Genomic DNA, 13172 nt, shown 5'->3' with positions numbered 1-13172 from the left:
GGCAGCTCTTTTCGTGTGCCTCTCTATGGCAGGGTGGGTCTCATTTGCTTCTTTGTACACATCTACTTTGTTCTTTTCCCTTTGCCCATGGTAGGGAAGGTGTCCCGGCTTAAACACTTCCGGTCGATTAGCTAGCTTTCCAGAAAGTGAAAAAGTGAAAGTGAAGTCGCTCAGTTGTGTCCAATTCTTTGTGACCCCGTGGACTGTAGCCTACCAGGCTCCTCCGTCTGTGGGATTTTCCAGGCAAGAATACTGGAGTGGGTTGCCATTTCCTTCTCCAGGATATCTTCCTGACCCAGGGATTGAACCTGGGTCTCCTGCATTGCAGGCAGACTCTTTACCATCTGAGCCACCAGGGAAGTTCAGGCTTTCTAGAGCTGATTCCAAATTTCTTGGAAAGAGAATCTGATTGGCCTGGCTTGGGCCAGGTGTCCATCTTGGTCCAGTCAGCTATGACAAGGACAAACAAACAGCAAGGGCCCACCTGTAGAGAGGCTGTCAGAGAATATGTGTCAGGGGACAGGAAGACTCCCCAAAGAGTAGCTCGCGCATAGGTCTGTCCCGGGGCTTTGTAAACCATCACTCATTTAGACAAACAATTACTGAGCACTTCCTGTGTGCTTGGCGCACAGATCTGCCTTCTCGGGAGTTTTCTAAATCTTTGGAATTTGTTCATGTGTTTGCTGTTGTTCAGTCAGTAAGTCGCATCTGACTCTGCCACCCTGTGGACTGCTAGCATGCCAGGCTTCCCTGTCCTTCACTGTCTCACAGAGTTTGCTGAAATCCATGTCCATTGAGTTGATGATGCTATCTAACCATCTCATCCTCTGCCTCCCCCTTCTCCTTTTGCCTTCAGTCTTTCCCAGCATCAGGGTCTTTTCCAATGAGTTAGCTCTTTGCATCAGGTGGCCAAAGTATTGGAGCTTCAGCATCAGACCTTCCAATGAATATTCAGGGTCAATTTCCTTTAGGATTGATTGGTTGATCTCCTTGGTGTTCAAGAGACTTGAGTCTTCTCCACTACAGTTTGAAAGCATCAATTTATCGGTGCTCAGCCTTCTTTAGGGGCTTCCTTGTGGCTCAAATGGTGAAGAGTCTGCCTGCAATGCAGGAGACCCAGGTTCGATACCTGGATCGGGAAGATCCCCTGGAGAAGGGAATAGCAACCCATTCCAGTATTCCTGTCTGGAGATTCCCATGGACAAAGGAGCCTAGTGGGCTTACAGTCCATCTGGTTGCAGAGAGTTGGACATGACTGAGCAACTGATTCTATTTCACTATTTTCAGCCTTCTTTATGGTCCAGCTGTCACATCCGTACATGACTACTGGAAAAACCATAGCTTTGACTCTGTTGGCAAAGTGATGTCTCTGCTTTTTAACATGCTGTCTAGGTTTGTCATAGCTTTCCTTCCAAGGAACAAGCGTGTTTTAATTTCATGGCTGCAGTCACCATCCTCAGTGATTTTGGAGCCCAGGAAAAGAAAATATGTCACTGTTTTCACTTTTTCCCCTTCTATTTGCCATATCTTTAACCTGCACTGTCTTTTGGAGTGAAGTCCCAGTTCCTTACATTAATCAACTCTTATCTTTCCCTTTTCACATTTCAAGGTGGGAATCAAGGACTTTGGCGAACACATGTTTCCCAGCGTAAGGCTTCAGGAACTACAGACCTGTCTGCGTTCTCTCCTCTTGCCTTTGTCTCTCAAGTAGAAGTGTCTTAGTTCTTTAGCTGAGTCAGTTATGGCCTCCTCTCCCAGTCTCCCTTAGTCCTCAGCTTTCTTTCTTTCTTAAGCCCTGGGGTGGGCCTCTGCTGGTCCCAGACATGAAAGTTATCTCAAGGCCATACTTGGGAAAGAGACCATTAGGTTTATATTACCTGGAAAAGTACCTAGAATTTGATGGGTACTTTCTAGCATCAGAGAAACTGCTGACTGTTCATTGAGGACACACTGTGCTCTGCACCAAAGTGCAAGTCGCTAAGTCGTGTCCAACTCTTTGTGACTCATGGACTATATAGTCCATGGAATTCTCTAGGCCAGAATACTGGAGTGGGTAGGCTTTCCCTTCTCCAGGGGTTCTTCCCAACCTAGGGATTGAACTCAGGTCTCCCGCATTGTGGGCGGATTCTTTACTAGCTGAGCCACAAGGAAAGCCTAAGAATATGGGAGTGAATAGCCTATCCTTTCTCCAGGGGATCTTCGCAATCCAGGGGTCAAACCAGGGTCTCCTGCATTGCAGGCAGATTCTTTACCAACTAAACTATCAGGGAAACCCAAACTAAACCCTTTATGTGCATCATCTCATACATACAATCCTCGTAATGGTCCTGAGAGGTAGGCATTATTTCCTGCATTTTACAGACAGCTGATCAAGGAGCTCGGAAAGAATAGGAGCTTGCCCAAAGTCACACAGCATCTGTGCAGTGGATCTTCACTTCAAGACCAGACCCCTCTCCCTCCAGAGGCTTCCCACATCCCCAAGGCTTCCAGAACACTCCATTGCCTCCAAGATCTGTCCCGTGCATGTCCTATGAATTTCGTTTAAAATCTTTGCAGATACCATTCCAAATATGTTTGCTAACCCTTGTCACATTGAAGTAACTCTTTGGAGATCACATTTTGATCCCATTACAGTCACTGGAGAAAACATAGTGGGGCTGGGATCAAATGGGGCCATCATGTGTGGACGGAGCACTGTCCCTGGGCACCCCTGGAAGCCCAGCTCAGCCGTTGCCCCACTCTTTGACTCTGGGCCTTGGTTTCCTCACCTGTGGATCTGTGGGCCCTTTGGAGCCCTAATTCTGTCATTTCCCACTTGACTCTGCATTTCATGAGGGTTTCATGAGACTGGCAATTTCTCTACCCCACTAAAACAGGAGTGTGTCTGGGAGGTTTCCACCTGGGTTGAGCCCCCAGGAAAATGTGACTCCTGCTTCTCCCCATCACATCTTCTGGCTTCCCTACAGTCTGACTGTTCTGCAACCCTTAGGCTTTGGGGTTGGGTTGCCAGATATTGTCCCACCAGTTCTGTCCAGAGGGGGCTCAGTGTCCCCTCTACCCTCCTCATCTCCCCCCGCTCCACTGGTATCCCGGCCTCTCCTCCTCATCCGCACATGACTGCTTATCGAGCCTAGGGTGTGGGGAACAAGTGTTCCCCAGCTGAATCTTTCAAGAATATAGAGATGTCGGGACTTCCCTTGGTAATCGAGTGGTTCAGAATCTGCCTTCCAATGCAGGGGATGTGGGTTCAGTCCCCAACTAAACCCACGTGCTGCCAACTAGAGAAGCCAGGTCACCACAACTACAGAGAAGCCGGTGCACTGCAATGAGGGATCCCACGTGATGAGAGATCCCGCATGATGAGAGATCCCACGAATTGTGATGCAACAAAATTACCCACGTGCCACCACTAAGACCTAACCCAGCCAAATAAAATAATAAATAAGAATATAGAGATGTCCACATTCTTTCCTCTGGTGTTTTGCTCAGTGTCATGTATGTATTCATCAGATCATTCATTCTCTCAGCAACTCCGTAGAGTCATCCTCATTTTGCAGACCAGGCATCTGAGCCTCAGAGAAGTGAATAGATGTGTCTAAGTTGACACACTAGTTAGTGTCAGAGCCGACATTCAAACCAGCCTGGCATACCCCACGACTCCACGTGCCTTGGGATCACTGCCTTTACTTGTCCTGCAAGTCTTCCTGGAGGGGTGTGACTGGCCAGTGGCTTCCTGTGTGGTCTGGGTGAGGGAGGGTGGTCTGTTTACATTTGGTGAGGGTGCAGGGGGCCCCTGGGGAGGGAACTCTGTGTGTGTTTGGAGGGCGGGATCATGGAATCAGGCAGCCCTCCCAGCTGAGCGTCCCTGAACCTCTGTCCACGTTTGCTTCCAGCTGCTGGAAGGAGACCAGGCCATCTTGCAGAGAATCAAGAAGGCCGTGCGTGCGATCCACAGCTCCGGCCTTGGTGAGTGAGCCTGCCGGTGGCAGCCTGGCCAAGGCACCCCAGCCCCGGCCCCGGCCCCAGCCCGGAGCTAACTCTGCGCCTCCACAGGCCACGTGGAGAACGAAGAGCAGTACCGAGAGGCCGTGGAGTCCTTGGGCAACAGCCACCTGTCCCAGAACAGTCACGAGCTGTCCACCGGCTTCCTGAACTTGGCCGTGTTCACCCGTGAGGTGGCTGCGCTCTTCAAGAACCTGGTGAGGCCCCGCGCCTCCCCGTCGGCCTCAGCCCAGGCTCAGGGCAGATCTAATCTGTGGCTTAAAACTCTGGGAAAGGGCTGGTTTCCATCCTTCTTTCAGCTTGCCCTTGATCTCTAGTCACCCTTGACCTCTGACCCATGACCTGAGGTCCCTTTCCACTTCTGACCTCCCGTTGGCTTTCTTCGTCCTCTCCAACATGTTGTCGGTGTCTCCCCTCCCCTTTCTCCCTCCCTGCCTTCGTCCTCCTCCTCTGTGGTGAGCACCCAGGAGCAGAGAGGTCTCACAGGGGGAAGAGCCCACGTGAGGGAGGGCTCCCTGGAGGAGGCTTGAGAGAGCGGAAGGCCAGCTCTGGCTCCTGTCTTTGCACCACCGCCTCTCCTTCACCTGCTTTGTACCCTGCTCTCACGAGCACGCCTACTTTGCCCTCAGTGCCTAGAACGTGCCTCCTCTCAGTAAGCCTCTCACTGTTGCGCGCAGCCCAGTGGCCTCCGGTTCCTTCCTGAGATGGCTTTGTCCCCTCAGTCCACACCTCGAGGCCACCCCAAGACCCCAGCTCTTCGCGGGCACAAGCACGGCTCTCAGCACTTCACGTGTGTCCACATCCATCCTGGTGCACAACTCTGTGGGGCTGGTTTTACCACTGTCCCCCCGCACCTGCTAGGAGACTAGGACGTGATGTTAAGTACCTCACCTGAGGTCCCCAGCATCCCATCGTAATTAGCCTGCTGGTACTGTCTCCCAGGAAAGCCCCTCTCCCCACCCCAGGATCTATAGCTTTAGGGCTGGCTTTCATGGCTGAAGTCCCACCAGGGCCCTCCCTGGCAGGCGAGGACCACATCATCTCTGTAAGGCAAGTTGCTTAGTGATCAAGCACCCAGACCTCAGGCTTAGACTCAGGCCTTGAGTCCCTGCTTTGCTGCTCACGAGGTGTACGACTCTGAGCAAGTCACTCAGTCTGCCTGAGCCTCATCTGTAACAGGGGGATGAAAGGGACCTCTGTGGTGGTCCAGTGGATAAGACTCCGTGCTCCTAATGCAGAGGGCCAAGTTTTTATCCCTGGTCAGGAAGCTAGATCCCACATGCTGCAACCAAGACCTGGCAAGCCAAATAATAAATAAATATTTTTAAAAATTAAAATAAAATGGGGATAACAATGGTACCCACCTCACAGAGCAGGGATGAGGACTTCTTAAGTGCCTGCTCCAGGGAAAGTGCTCAGTAAACATTACTGGAGAATCCCAGGGACGGGGGAGCCTGGTGGGCTGCCGTCTATGGGGTCGCACAGAGTCGGACACGACTGAAGGGACTTAGCAGCAGCAGCAACAGCAGCACTGCCTTGCACCCTGTCCTGCAAGTAGAGGCCTTTAACAGAGGCCTGAATCAGTGAACAGTTAACAGGGGCTCCTTTGTCTTTACTCCTCTTCCCCTTGTTTTGGTCAGACTAATGTTTGTTGAGGGTCTGCTCGGTGGTGGGCCCTGTACCAGAGGCTGTGACACAGGGAAGAGTCAGGCTCTGCCTCAAAGAGCCATAGCCTAGTCCAAGAGATGGAAACTGAGGTGTGAGATGACTCCAGCAAGACCAGCAGTTGGGAGCAAACTTAAGGACCCAGCAGCTTGGGTCAGAGGCCTAGAACTGCCATGGCTCAGAAAAGAGGAGATCAGCATAGGCCATGGGAAGAAGTAGTCAGGAAGGCTTCTTGGAGGAGGAGAGACTTGAGCTGTATCTTGAAAGGTGGGCTGAAATATCAGATAGGCTGTTTTAAGTTGCCAAATGACAGAAATTCAACTCAAACTAGGTTTTTTTTTTTAAATAAGTCTTTTTCTCTCTTCCAATCTTTTTTACTTCTTTTGGTCATGCCACACGACTTGTGGGATCTTAGTTCCCCAACCAGAGATTGAACCTGGGCCCACCTGGCCCTGGCAGTGAAAGCACTGAGTCCTAACCATTGGACCACCAGGGAATTCCTCAGGTTAATTTTCTGTTTTATTTTATGATTATTTTATTTTTGGCTGTGCTGGGTCTTGTTACCGCACTGGCTTTTCTCTAGTTGCAGAGAGCAGAGGCTACTGAAGTTGCTGTGCCTGGGTGTCTTATTGCAGTGGCTACTCTTGTGGCAGAGCACTTGAGCTTCAGTACTTGCGGCACCTGGGCTCAGGAGTTGCGGCTCCCAGGCTCCAGAGCACAGGTTCAGTCGTTGTGGTGCACAGGTTAGTTGTTCCGGGGAATGCCTGATCTTCCTGGATCAGGGGTCTAACTCGTGTTTCCTGCATCGGCAGGCGGATTCTTTACCACTGAGCCACAAGGAAAGCCCCTCGAGGTTGATTTCCAAAAAGAGAATTCACTGACCCCTGTAATGGGAAGATCAGACATGCAGCTGGTTTCAGGCTCCTTCTCTTCCTCTTAGGGTTTCTCTCTGTCTCTGCTCAGCGGGGCAGGATGACCCAGCAGGCCCAGCTTCACACCTTGCCAAAGAAAGACATAGTCTTTCTCTGGTGACTTCGGCAGAAAAGTCCCAGAAAGTATCCTGATTGGCTGGCTTGGGTCACGTGCCTGTTCCTGAGCCAATCACAGTGGCCCCCTGATGGAGCACTCCGGTCAGCTCTGATGCCATGTTCACCCCATGTGACCACAGGGAAAGGGTTCTCACATTACAGGGGAGTGGAGAAACAACAGGTGGGCCACACAGGTGGACCTCGGAGAGTCAGAAGGGAGAAGTGAGGGTGTCCCTCTGGCCAAGGAGCAGAGAAGGGCTGACCGTGGATGCAGTGGAGCGGTCAGTGAAGGGACGAGGCCCATCAGTCAGGGGAGGGCAAGAGCTTTCCCGGGAGCCCAACCTGCCACCCCCGTGTACCCTTCCACTTTCTTGTCTTTCTCGCCCTGCCTCCTTCCCCAGTGCTGTCCTGGTGATGCTTCACTGCACCCTGAGCCCTGTGGGGCTGGACAGACGTTCGCTCAAGGTGGGGTATGTGGGTCTCTGCTTCTTCCAGGTTCAGAACCTGAACAACATTGTCTCTTTCCCCCTGGACACTCTGTTGAAGGGGCACCTGAGAGACGGACGGCAGGTGAGTTTTCATGTGGGGAGGGGTGCCCAGAGGTGGTGAGATGGAGCGAGAAGAAGGGCAGGCAGGAGACTGTAGCCGGGGGCAGGGCAGGGCTGAGGACGGAGGCCAGGTGAAGCTGTCACAGTAGGGGTGCTGCCGCTGCTAAGTCGCCTCAGTAGTGTGCATCTCTGTGCGACCCTATGGACAGCCGCCCACCAGGCTCCTCTGTCCTGGGAATTCTCTATGCAAGAGTACTGGAGTGGGTTTCCAGTTCCTTCTCCATCACAGTGGGTGTGCTGTCCCCATATTATTGACCCCCCGGGAAGACAGGAGGGCCTGGGTCTGGGGTGAGCCTAGGTGAGCCAGGGCCCTTTGGGAAATAGCTCATGGAATCTTATAACAGCCCCATAAGGTGTGTTCTGGAGGTGCTGTCGTCCCCATTTCACAGTTGAGAAAATTGAGGCTCGGGGGTTTGATAACCTGCTTACAGTCTACCCAGCTGGTCAGTGGAGGAGCCAGTGTGAGGTCAGGGCTCCTGACTGCCGCTGCCCCCTCCTCCCCCCCGCATGCTTGCTGCGCTCTCTGCACCAGGCAGCCCCTGACTGGAGGCAAACCGGAGCTCAAAGAAAGTGACAGGATAATTTCCCTGGGAAGTCTGCCCCAGAAGGCCCAGGGGAGGAGCCATCCCCCTCTCCCTACCCCAGCCTCCCCAGGCTTCCCTCCTTGCCCCTGGCTAAGCACCAGCCTGGGAGCCACCCAAACCAGACCAGCAGCTTTTTCACCTGGCAGACTTTAATGTTGGGGCTGAATGTTCTGAAGGGTGTGAGCAGCCCGCTGGATGGGGCCCAGGCATACTAGGCCAGGGATCAGCCAGGTCTCTCTGGCTTGCTGTGTGGCCTTGGGTAGACTTCTTAGCCTCTCTGTGCATATGTCCCTCAACCTGTACCTTCCTGTTGAAAGGATGAGCTAGAACCAGACAGGAGAAAACAGTGGGACAAAGTTAGGGGAAGGATTCTGATCTTTATCCTCCCTCTTCTTCCTCATGGTGATCTCCATCTTCTAAGGGAGGGGACTCAGGGCAGATGCCCCCAAATAGCCCCAATATCCTAGGCCTGAGCCCACCAGTTCAGACTGATTACTGGCCACTGTGGGAAGAGGTCAGTTGGCAGAAGGGCCTCCGCTCTGAGAAGTGGGGTTTATTTTGCAGATGAGGTTTGCAGTCAGGGCTAATGTGAACTTGGGTTGGCTGGAGGGTAGCTTTCAACCTGCAAACACAGGGTCCCCCTAATTGTAGCAAAGTGTCCTGTCAATTCCAGACCCCAAGACCCTCTTTGGGCAAATTGTTTTTCTTTCTGAACTACAGGATTCCAAAAAGCAGCTGGAGAAGGCATGGAAGGACTACGAAGCCAAAATGTAAGTGACTGTGGCCAGGGTGGTTTGTCTGGGAGAGTGATGCTTCTGTTGCAGCAGGAGGCTGGATTTGGGGAAGAACCTAAATGCTGCCAGGTCGTGTCACCTGGAAGTGCATGGCATCTCGCTCTCCTGAAATGTTTACGGGAGGGGGCTGGTTTATGCCCAGACCTTGATAGGAGTCTGGGGGCTTGACCACAAGACAACCAAGGAGGAGCTATTGTGAAAGGACCCCAAGATGCTCTTCTCAGAGACCCTCCTGCTTGGTGTTGCCATCGTGGGTAGAGAGACAGAAAGGACCTCCAAGTGCCAGACATCCATCCTCACACTCACCCAACCCTCTGAGGGAGATCAAAGGAGGAATTAGAGGTTGAGAGAGGGTTAAGCTACTTGCCCAAGGCCAGCTAGGCAGAGGCAGAGCTGGACTCATGTTCAGTGATCCTGTTTCTGCAACACCAGGGAGTATCTGTAAACATTTAGTTGGACACAAAGGAGGAAAGGCCATACCCAGGCCTCTTGTGTGCAACAACCGGGTTTCTCACTAGCTACTCGGACATTATGGCGACAGAAGGAGTCCCAGGTGCCCAGTGACCAACTCTCCCTGAGTGGGGACTCCTCGGGCTCTGCCTTCTAAACGCTGTCCAAGTTCCGGCCCCAGCCCTTGGCTGGGCCCACTGAACCTAGGGGCACTGTTGACTTTTCTTTGTAAAATGTTGGCTTCTCTTGCATTTTTCGAAAGCAATATGTGTTCATTATGAGTAACTTTGGAAAATATGGGGAAGCAGAAGAAGAAAACATTTAAGTTATCCTTAGGAGATTAGGGTCCTGCAGGGGGTATCTTCTCTATTGTTAGAATTTTTTTCCATAGTGTGGGTAGCACTGTAATTTCATCATTTTTAAAAAGTGGAGGAGGGGGAGTTCCTGGGTTAGTCCAGTGGTAAGGGCTCATGCTTTTGCTGCCGTGACCCAGGTTCAGTCCCTGGTTGGGGAACTAAGATCCCACAAGGAAATAAGATCCCACAAGCTGTGCGGCCTGGCCAAAACAAACAAAAAAAAAAAAGTGAGGGGAGAGGACACTACGGAAAACCTGGAAGAAGAGCCTTCATTTCTTTATTTTTTGGACATTCATTTTTGTTTATTTAACTGTGCCAGGTTAAAGAGTTTGTAGCATGCAAACTCTTAGTTGTGGCATATGGGGTCTAGTTCCCTGAGTAAGGATCAAATGCAGTCCCTTGGACTGGCAGTGTGGAGTCTTAGCCATTGGACCACCAGGGAAGTTTTGACCCTTCATTTCTAAGCCTAAGGTATGTCAATCCTGGATGTTCATTGGAGGGACTGATGCTAAAGCTGAAACTGCAATACTTTGGCCACCTCATGCGACGAGTTGACTCACTGGAAAAGACTCTGATGCTGGGAAAGGTTGGGGGCGGGAGGAGAAGGGGACGACGGAGAATGAGATGGCTGGATGGCATCACCGACTCTGTGGACATGAGTTTGAGTGTACTTCGGGAGTTGGTGATGGACAGGGAGGCCTGGCGTGCTGTGATTCATGGGGTCGCGGAGAGTCGGACACGACTGAGCGACTGAACTGAACTGAACTGAGTCATGTTTCTATGTATAAAAAACTATTTGTTTCTTTTTTTGCAGGACCAATATAATAATTATACTGGGGGGTTGCTGAAAAATACATCATTACATAGTTTTATACAGTGTTATTATTTATTATTTTTGGCTGCACTGCATCTTCATCACTGTGCTTGGGCTTCCTTTAGTTGTGGCAAGCGGGAGCTCCTCTCTCGTTGTGGAAGCTTCTCTTGTTGCAGAGCACAGACTTCAGGCTGTGCTGGCTTCAGTAGCTATGGCACAGACTTAGTTGCCCTGTGGCACATGGAATCTTCCTGGACCAGGGATCAAACCTGTGTCCTCTGCATTGGCAGGTGAATTCTTCAGCGCTAGACCACCAGGGGTCAACATATGCACCACCCACCGTGTATTTAATCTGCCCTTGTTGTTCGGGAGGCATCCTTGGAACTACATCCTTGCTCCCACCCATAATTATTTCCGCAGAATCTTTCCAAGAAGTAGTTCCTGGAGCTTTAGTGTTCCTCAGGCTCCCAACACCACGGGGACCTCCCTGAGTCTGATGGAAGGCTGAAACGCCTCCTCCGCCAGGGTCTCCATGTGCAACCCAGCTGTGGGTATAGAGCTGCTGGTGGAGGGTGTGGGACTGTGCCGGGCGTGGCCACCCGTTCTCATCAGAGGCCCGGGGAGGGGTGGACATGCAGGCGGAAGACCTTTCTCTTTCTGATTTGCTGTGGGATCACATAGCCTTCCTCCTTCTGAGTTACCCTGACTGAGCCCCCAGCCTTTCAGGAAATCATCTACTACAAGGGTTCCCAGCCCCCTGGGCCACGGATCAGTACCAGTCCTGTTAGGAACAGGGCTGCGCAGCTGGAGATGAGTGGTCGGCAAGAGAGAGAAACTTCATCTGTGCTTACAGCTGTTCCCCATCGTTCATATGCCCGCCTGAGCTCTGCCTCCTCTCAGGTCAGCGGCGGGTCAGAGAATCCTCGATTCTCATAGGAGTGCAGACCCTAACCCTAAAGTCAAGGCAGGACATCCTGCGATTGCCACAGAACAGAAATAAAGTGCACAATAAAGGTAATGCCACCCCTGGTCTGTGGAAAAACTGTCTTCCACAAAACCTGTCCCTGGTGCCAAAAACACTGGGGACCACCGATCTACTAAATAGAAAGAATAAGCCCTACGCAATGCTGACCTCCCCAAGCAGCTGGGCCTTTACCAGATTGATACATTGATCTTGCCTGTGAAGTTTCATTTAAAGAAAAGTCTGTGGAACGACGGGGAAAGACGTTTGGCTGAGGTTGTGCAGTGAGTTGTCAATAGGGCCTAGGCTGGAACCCGGGGTTTCTGAGTCTGGTGCTCTTCCTGCCATCCCACATAGCCTCCTGTCTCCTTCTCATCTTGCACAGGTTGAGCCATATGTCCTGGCACCGGTGACTGTGTACATTCTTTTTGTGAGGGCTCCAGGTGTAACTCGATATTAGCAAGCCAAAAGTTGCTGTGTAATTCCACTTCATTCTTACCAAACCAGTCTGGGTAGCAGCTGCAAGGACCCAGGGCCCTGATAACATCTGCTGATTAGCTACCAGGTTCTCACGCACTGGTTGTTCCTGTAGGAGGGTCCCCTCCCCACCTGGGGCTGCTAAGAAAGGCATCTCAGGCCCTGAGCAGCAGACATAGTCATCTAGGCTATTCCATTTTCAGGGCTGTTTCCTCATCTGAAAAATGGAGCCAACATTACTTTCCAGGGTTGGTGTGGAGATTAAATAGATGCAGAACACAGACAGCGCCTGGCACTGCAGTTCAACACGTACTTATTTGCCCTCTTGCTCAGCCAGAACTGGGGCCAGAATAACACCATGGGGTAGAAAGGCAGAAGCCCAGACCTCTGCTCCTAGCATTTCCCCCACCAGCCTGCGATCTTGGGCCATTACCTCCCTTCTCTGGGTCTCAGCTTTACCTTCTGTAAAACAGTTTCTGACCGTGATCTATCAGAAGAGACACTGTGACTGTCACCAGCTGGGGGAAACTAGACAGGGAAGGACGGATGGAATGAATCTGAGCCACAGTGTTGGCTCCCAGCACCCTCCCTAAGGCTCTAGCGTCAGGCAGACTTGGGTTCAAATCTTGGCTCTAGTTCTTAGCGGCTGTGTGGCTTGGACAAGTCACTTATCATTTCAGCCTCAGGCTCCTTGTCTATAAAATAAAGTCATGATTCCTGCCTCACAGGGTTGTTGCTTTAGGGTGTGATGGGTCTAGCAGAGCACACAGCACAAAATTTTCGCTTAAAAATAATTATTAAGGGACTTCCCTGGTGGCCTGGTGGCTAAGACTCCATGCTTCCAATGCACGGGACTTGGGTTCCATCCCTGGTCAGGGAACTAGATCTCACATTCCACAACTAAAGATTCCACCTGCCTCAACTGAGACCCAGTGCAGCCAAATAAATAAATCTTTTTCAAAATAAATACTAATAACAGCAGCTAATACTTATCCTTCCTTAAGAGCTTCCTTTGTGCCAACTGCTGTGATAAGCGGTTTACATCAGTTATCAGTTTTGATTGTTCTTGGAAGGGAAAGGGGCTGTCATTCCCAATTTCTAGGTTGAGTAGTGAGGGGAAAAAAATACGACCACAATCCCCACCTTAGTGGATCCCACTGGTTTGTTAGCGAGAAGAAAGTCCCCCAAAAATGAAAATACAAAGTAAAAGTGCTCTAGTTATGGTATCAGCACAGTGGTGGCAGAAGAGGCAGGTGGTTTCTTCCCCTGGAGAAGGGAAAGACTACCCACTCCAGTATTCTGGCCTGGAGAATTCCACGGACTGTATAGTCCATGGGGTTGCAAAGAGTTGAACATGACACTTTACTGTACTGTGGCTTCCTCTTTGTCCATTTACTCTGGAGCAGGCTTTCCATGTCAGTGTATTCCCTATC

The 13172-nt window shown here is 51.3% G+C and overlaps 1 protein-coding gene across 2 annotated transcripts in view; it reads left to right on the top strand.

Moving 5' to 3' along the window:
• The window catches only part of ASAP3 (ArfGAP with SH3 domain, ankyrin repeat and PH domain 3), a 49626-nt gene that overhangs the window by 19871 nt on the left and 16583 nt on the right, over positions 1–13172 (top strand). For both annotated transcript variants that reach the window (XM_088843463.1, XM_088843464.1), the window contains exons 2-5: positions 3894–3966; positions 4054–4199; positions 7191–7265; positions 8608–8657. In XM_088843463.1, coding sequence (XP_088699589.1) covers positions 3894–3966; positions 4054–4199; positions 7191–7265; positions 8608–8657 — 344 coding nt within the window. The remainder of the gene's footprint in view (positions 1–3893; positions 3967–4053; positions 4200–7190; positions 7266–8607; positions 8658–13172) is intronic.

Source organism: Moschus berezovskii, chromosome 2 (assembly GCF_049115385.1).
Source record: "Moschus berezovskii isolate FMDL1 chromosome 2, NW_MosBer_1.0, whole genome shotgun sequence".
NCBI lineage: Eukaryota > Metazoa > Chordata > Mammalia > Artiodactyla > Moschidae > Moschus > Moschus berezovskii.
Note: the sequence above shows the minus strand (reverse complement) of the source record. Positions and strands in the feature narration are given on the sequence as shown.